At 33.5% G+C, this 7,315-nt stretch overlaps 1 protein-coding gene across 1 annotated transcript in view; it reads left to right on the forward strand.

Annotated features, from left to right (window-relative positions):
* Nucleotides 1-7,315, forward strand: part of ARHGAP32 (Rho GTPase activating protein 32) — a 325,690-nt gene that overhangs the window by 301,958 nt on the left and 16,417 nt on the right. Inside the window, exons 12-16 of the mRNA XM_006873075.1 lie at nucleotides 1,690-1,792; nucleotides 3,812-3,956; nucleotides 4,509-4,591; nucleotides 6,548-6,655; nucleotides 6,904-7,049. Of these exons, the coding sequence (XP_006873137.1) occupies nucleotides 1,690-1,792; nucleotides 3,812-3,956; nucleotides 4,509-4,591; nucleotides 6,548-6,655; nucleotides 6,904-7,049 (585 nt within the window). The remainder of the gene's footprint in view (nucleotides 1-1,689; nucleotides 1,793-3,811; nucleotides 3,957-4,508; nucleotides 4,592-6,547; nucleotides 6,656-6,903; nucleotides 7,050-7,315) is intronic.

The raw sequence follows: 7,315 nt of genomic DNA on the forward strand, positions 1-7,315 counted from the left end.
GGCTGTGACTTAAGTACAAGTTTCATCTCACCCTTGTATCCTTGCAACTGATTGGCTGATCACATCAGATCACTATAGAGGATGATTATTACATCATTACATAACTGCCAAGCCACTAAGAATTATGTTCCAGCCAAGTTGATGCATATTTTGGGGGGAGTCACACTTCAATCCATGACACCTATTTAAGTGAAATCACTAGTGACAGTTATCTTATTAATATGTCATATTTAATTCATTTGCCACTCTGAATGTGTCACCTTTAATGTTACAATTCTTTGCAGAAAAATTAATATTCTTCCAAGCAGTTCTCTTCAGGAATTGTAACTAACACTATCAAATAAATATACTTTTAAAAGTCTGTAGACTCACTAAACTATATTGCACACAAATAATGTTAAAATTTGGCTATTGTAAAACTTTTAATAGTTATATTTTTTATCATATACTTTAAGTGTTTTGTTCTAGACTATAGATCTCAGAAAAATTGTTTTATTGTCAGCTATTCACTCAGGGAATCAGAGCGAGTACTCATTTTCACTTAGTTCTAGAGTGCTCCTAAAGTAAAAACAGTGGTAAATAATAAAGATGGGCAGGAAGCTCAAAGATCCCATCAATTTGCTTTGACCTTTGCATTATGCTGTTGTTTGATTTATTGTATAAAATTAGATTAGGCCTAACAATGAAAGGAAAAGAAATCCTTTTTTTTTTTAAGTGAAAAATTACAGAATTATGTTAAGAGATAAACATTTAAATGCATGTATCCAATTGTGTATAGAATTTAGCTGAGCAATCATTTTTTAAAAATATTGGTATGCCATTAGTATTATACAGCTCAGCATACTGTTGTTAGGCCCTGTCTGTGGCCTCTCCAAATAGGAGACCCAAAAAAGATTATCAGAAGTCGAGTTCGATGCAACAGCAAGAGGTTTATTGTTTATTTGCCAGCGCACTGGGGTCCACCCTCACTGACTCCTAAAACCATGAGTCGAAGGCGACCCCCTATTGTGTTACATACCAGTTTTTATAGGCTTTTTAGGGGGCAGATTGTGCAGAGGCATAGGTATAGTCTTTGATTGGTTAATTATTTTTACTCTATACTTTTATTGGTCTTGGCATGAAGCAAGCTTTTTAATCTATAAGCAGATGGGTTTTGGCAATTGCAAGTGTGTTTAGTGTTTAGGATATTCTCATTCGTCTGGGTCAGTCTGACAGTTATGAGTTTCTCAAGGATTATTTTGACCTTGAGGTTTTGGGGCTGACTGATTGCCGTACCATCTGGTAGGAACTAAAAACTAAGGCCTTGTCTATTTAAAATGCTTTTCTGAAGCCTTACTAGAGTTTGGTCAAATAATTTCTAAGTTAGGCAAGACCAGTTAGGTCCTTACACTGTTGTGACTTGTCATAAATGAGTCTATTGCAAAGATAGCAAGACTATCCTAATAATATAAAAACTCTTTCACTTAAAGAAATGTCTGAAAATGGATTACTCAGGAACGTGTTGTCTACTTTAGATGCAAAATCAAGTAAATATATCCTTATCATTTTTCTGTGGTAGATTACCCTACTCCTTTTTTATTTAATATATAAATTTTATTTTGCTTATGAAAATTAAGTGGTTCTCATTTTGGGGAGCAACTTTGGTTCCAGTTAAAAGTACTAATTTATGCCTTTAAAAATTCTCTTTAGTACCCCAGGTTCTTCAAAGCTGTACAGCATTCATTGAGAGATATGGCATTGTGGATGGAATATATCGGCTCTCAGGTGTTGCCTCTAATATCCAGAGATTACGGTAAACCTTATGTGGTGGGGTTTTGTTTTGTTTTGTTTTGTTTCATTCCTAATTAATTCATTAAGATGATATTATTTCAAAAATATATTACTTATTTTGATGACTATAATTTTTAGTATCATAGTTTGGATAAGCTTGGATATAATATTCCATATGTTTTCTATGTATATTTTCCTAATAGGACTGTCTTCATCTGTAATTATTATCAGAAACCCATACCTTAATTTATTTACTGTTTCTGTTTTGGCTCTTAACACTATTTGAACATTTTAGCACATTGAGAGATTTTTTAACCTGTGACAGATGAGTTATAAGCTATGTATTATAGTAGAATTATTCTTTAGTTCATAATTTAAAAGTTATTATGTTATTGTGTTTAAGGTGAGAGCAAAATTAGGTTCCCACTTAATATCTTCACAGATTATTCAGTGATATTAGTTACATTTTTCACAATGCGTCATTATTCTCATTCATTCTGTTCTGGTTGTGTCATTTCCAGTATTCTACTTTCCTTGCCCCCTTACTTTTTTTATCTTTGCTCTAGAGTAATTTTTTATTATTTTATCTCCTATTCTCCTATAGTTATGTGTTTTGTTTTGTTTTTTTCTTTCAAAAGAAGCTCACTACTGATAGTTGGCATTCTTTATTTTATGATACAATCTGTTATTTAAGTAACAGATGATTTCAAGGATAATTTCAGATTAAGGTTTAAAGTATATCTTCAGGCAATAATTTTGGAGCGTTCTCTAGTCTCAACCGGCCCAGTAAATCCAGACTTTTTAAGAATTTGAATTTTGGTCCACATTTTTCTGCCATTCTGTGAGGATCCGTTGAATGTGACCCTGATCAGAATGGTTGGTAGTGGTAGGCAAGCATCTTCTAGTTCTGTTCTTCAGGGTGCCTGAGGCTGTGGTTCATGCAAACTATTAGTCCTGTGGACTAGTTTCTGCCCTGAGTCATTGGTTACCTTCTTTTCTCTTTTGTTTTAGATGAGTAGAGCCCAATAGTTGTATCACAGATTCTACTTATTTTGTAAATGTCATTATTCTCTTTTTCACTGTGGAGCATGGCAACTGCTACTATTTTGTAGTGATTTTAATTGACTGCAGAGCCCCTCTCAGAAGGGTGACCTGTTTTCAGGAATGTCTGCTTAGAAAAAGCTTAATTTGGTTATTGTACTAAAAATAGTTTCAGTCTTTAACGTCAGAAATTTCAGACACAGTAAATCCCACATTCAGATTGGCCCTACACATTAATTTCTGTTGTTTTTTTAACGTGTCTATGGGTTTACTTGATCTCCTAAAAAAAAAAAAAAAGGAAGGGAGCATTGGTAGTGCTTTAGGATAAGGACTGGGGCGCTATGCACAATGTCAGCAGTTCAGCCCACCAGCCACTCTGCAAGAGAAAGCTGAGACTTTAAGCCCCCTTAAAGATGAAAAAGGTCACTTTGAGTTGAAGTCAACTCTGCGGCACTTACCAATGACAAAGGAAAGAGAGCTTTACAGGCCTTAGTATTCTGAGCACAACTTTTATTTCATTCACTTAAGTTCTTCTTGGCTGGGAATTACTTCGTATGTAATCTGACTTCTTTCCCTCTCAGTAAATTATTGCTAAGTTATACAATTTTTGAACAATTTCTGTACATAGTTATACGTGGATCAGCTGAGACTGACCCCTAGGTTTTAGAATCACCAAAATATTGTAAATTAGAAGTTCTGTTTTCAGTGTGATGTAGTAAGAGCTGCTCATTCACATGAATTTCAGAAATTGTTGCTCGTTGTAATATTAAAGCTACATCCTTAATTTCACATTAAAAGATACCAGTTTTATGTTCAGACACCCAGTTACTGCTGAAGTTTGCATATAACTTACAAGGAACATTCTCTTTTGAAAAAATTGTTAAGCCACTTAAAGAAGAGGGTAAGATGTCTGGCCTTTTCTTTCTGTTTTCACATCATGTATTTACTTTTCTTCAGTAAAATCATTTGGTTTTGTTTCTCTTACTTTTGTTTTTATTAGCCATGAGTTTGACTCTGAACATGTTCCCGACTTGACAAAAGAACCTTACGTCCAAGACATCCATTCTGTCGGCTCCCTTTGTAAGCTGTATTTCCGAGAGCTCCCGAACCCACTGCTCACCTATCAATTATATGAGAAATTTTCTGTAAGTACAAAGTAATTTTGAATCAAGTTCTTTTGGGAACTTTGTTGTAGTTCTGTGCTAAACATCATAAAGATTGATTTGGTAACATGTAAGAAATAGTTCTGTGGCTAAAAAGGTCCTTTTTATTTTTTTAACTATCACTGGTAGCTAGCTAGTCCACAGTCTGCTGTTTTCACATTGTCAATTATTTTAGCTTTTAGTTTCTAATAAGGAGTCCTAGTGTGGTTCTATAGGCTAAACACTGTACTGTAAGGTCAGTTTGAACTGCAAAGTCAGAAATTCAAACTCACCAGCTGCTCTTTGGAAATCCTATACAGGGTCACTATGAGTCAGAACCGACTCGACGGCACTTAAGAACAACAACATGAATCTAATTTAATATTGATTAAAGTCAAGTTTTTAAAGATTATATTTCTTACACATTTTAATACCCACATGATATGGGAAACATAAAGTTTAAGTTCATTGATACTATGAAATACTGACTTACAAGTGAAGAGCGTGCTTTCATTTTTACAAGCCAAGGTTTATTTTGCATTATTATTGTTACAGGATGCTGTTTCAGCAGCAACAGATGAAGAGAGGCTGATAAAAATTCATGATGTCATCCAGCAGCTCCCCCCTCCACACTACAGGTAAACCACATGTTATCCAACAGTGTAAGTTGGTATATAAAACTGGTTATTCTTTTTGGATTTTAATTATTTAAACTTCTTTTAAGTTATTTTTTTTTTTCCAGAACAAATTGTATTAATTAATGTATACATTTTCTGTATTTCTTTATATTTCCGGGGCCTGGCACAGTGCTTGGCATCTAAAAGGTATTTAATCAATATAGAATGAGTTAACAAGCAAACAAATGATTGATTAAGCCTCTTTTTTTTTTCTTTTTCTTTTCAGGTTTTGCTGTTATTTATTGATTTTGTTACAGTTGTTTCTAGGTATTCATGAACGAATGGTATCTTTGATTGTTTTAATTTGCATTTCTTACAAAATGCATTTCTGAAGTGCTTTAATCTTTCCCTCTCCTCATGTGTTCCATCTTCTGAATAACAAATTAGTATATTATTTTCTAAACACATTTTTCAAGTTTCTTACTTCCATACAGCCTCCAAATCAGTCTCACTTTTACCTGTCTTTCCTTACTTAACTGCATTCAGGAGGGATAGGGAAGTAGGATTTTCACTCTAGAGCAGTGACAGTAAATGGTGTTGAATGAGCAGGGTTTTGGAGCCAACCTGCCCTTGATGTGAATCAGCACTGCCACTTCTCCATAAAATGGGGATGGTAATACCGTTTTGTTGTTTGTTTGTTTTGTTTTAGGGTCATTTATTATGAGAACGAAATGAGATACCTGTAAAAGCATCTTAACAGTGGTGTTTAAGTTTTTGTTATCTTCCCTTTTCTCTCAGATTCACGTAAAGCCTATCTGAATTTTTCAGGCATATATGTGGGCTAGAATTTAAATTTCATTAGAACTGCTATCTTTATACTATTGTCATTCATAGTTTAAATTCCTATCCAGTTAGGTAGGGACACTTTAAAACGATATGCTGATAGCTAATACCTGTGAGTGTTTGCAAGTGTGTATGTATATCTGCTTTAATTTACATTTAAGCTAATCATGTTTTATTTCCAGAATTGCTCTTTCCTGTTGTTTAATCTCACTATAAATGTGATTACTTAAATAATGAAAATGTAGAATGTAAAAAATAAACCAGGGTATTAGGTTTGAAATGTACTTTCTGTTTTAAAAGCACATTATTTGGTGAATTCTTCTCCCCTGAGTACCTACTGAAGTTTTTATTTGAACTACTTTCAGACTAGCTAGACCTTGTTTTTTGTTGTTGTTTTTTTCATGTTGTTATTAAGTACTATCAGTGCCTCCTTCTGGAATAGCATAGCTTCACGACATCATCTGGTTCAGTAACTAGCTTTTGTGGAGAATTCACTTTACTGGTATCCCTGAAACTAGATATATAAGAGTCAGAAACAAGTATTCTTAAAGATTTGTTTAAAACTAAAGCTAGTAATCTGAGAGCCAATTCTGTCTGAGACTCATTTCTTACTGCACCTGCCCTAGGTTTTTTGTTCTATATCTACAACATTCTTCTTACAGTTGATAGTAACAGTAATATATAAACCTAATAGCAAAACAAGTAACAGGTCTAGAAGGTTATAAGGGTAACAGTTACCAGAGGGAGGTATACACACATTAGAATAATCAACCATTTGGATCAGAAGGGCAACATCTACCCAAAGACAGAGCTCAGAAGGGTTAGGAAAGAAGGAGGAATGGAAACAAGAAACACAGGGAAGAAGGGGGATAAGTAATGTTACATTCAGGGAATTGCAATCAATGAAATGGAACAAAATGTTTGTAAATTGTGAATGAAAAAATAATTTGCTCTATAAATCTTTAATTAATTCACAATAAAAAGATTTAAAAACAAACAAAACATTTCATTGGATTTTGTAAGGTCTTTTTTTCCATTTTGCTATAGAAAAGTTACAAATTATAGTGGACTTTTAATGTTCTAGACTGATACACACTGTTTCTTTCTGCTAATATGTTGTATTTCATTTTTCAGAACACTGGAGTTCCTGATGAGACACTTGTCTCTTCTAGCTGACTATTGCTCCATCACAAATATGCATGCAAAAAACCTAGCAATTGTTTGGGCTCCAAACCTGCTAAGGTAATTTACATTAATTTGTGGCCTTAAGTAGAACTAGTCATCTTAAGTAAAAGTCTAATTCATCATTGTTCCTTAGGGTGATTTTTAAAACAGGAACATTAATCTGTTCTTTTTTATGAGCAACTCCCTAAAAGAGGCAACTGAAACTTAGAGAACTATAAAAGTATTATTTCTTCCTCTAATTTTTTGGTGATTTACATATTTAAAAGTAAAATGTCCTTTATATGTCTGTTATCTTTGCAACACAGATCAAAGCAGATAGAATCTGCCTGCTTCAGTGGGACAGCAGCTTTCATGGAAGTAAGAATTCAGTCCGTGGTTGTGGAGTTTATCCTCAATCATGTGGATGTCCTCTTCAGTGGTAAAATCACTGCAGTCATCCAGGAAGGGGCAGGTATGACTGACACAGATTTTGTTTACAACTTCTATAGAAGGGAAAAATTTGAATGTTCTACCTAAAATTTTTAAATTGCTAGATATATAATTAACAGCTAATTTATATCTGCACAAAAATGCATAATTTATTTTGTGTGTATATAGTGAATATTACATATTAGATCTATTATAATCTAAATTGGTGACATGTTTAAAAAATAACATGGTAAAAAAAAAATAACATGGTACCTATGATTAATATGTGTAGATAGATAGATAGATAGA

Source organism: Chrysochloris asiatica, unplaced genomic scaffold (assembly GCF_000296735.1).
Source record: "Chrysochloris asiatica unplaced genomic scaffold, ChrAsi1.0 scaffold00222, whole genome shotgun sequence".
In the NCBI taxonomy this organism is placed as follows: domain Eukaryota; kingdom Metazoa; phylum Chordata; class Mammalia; order Afrosoricida; family Chrysochloridae; genus Chrysochloris; species Chrysochloris asiatica.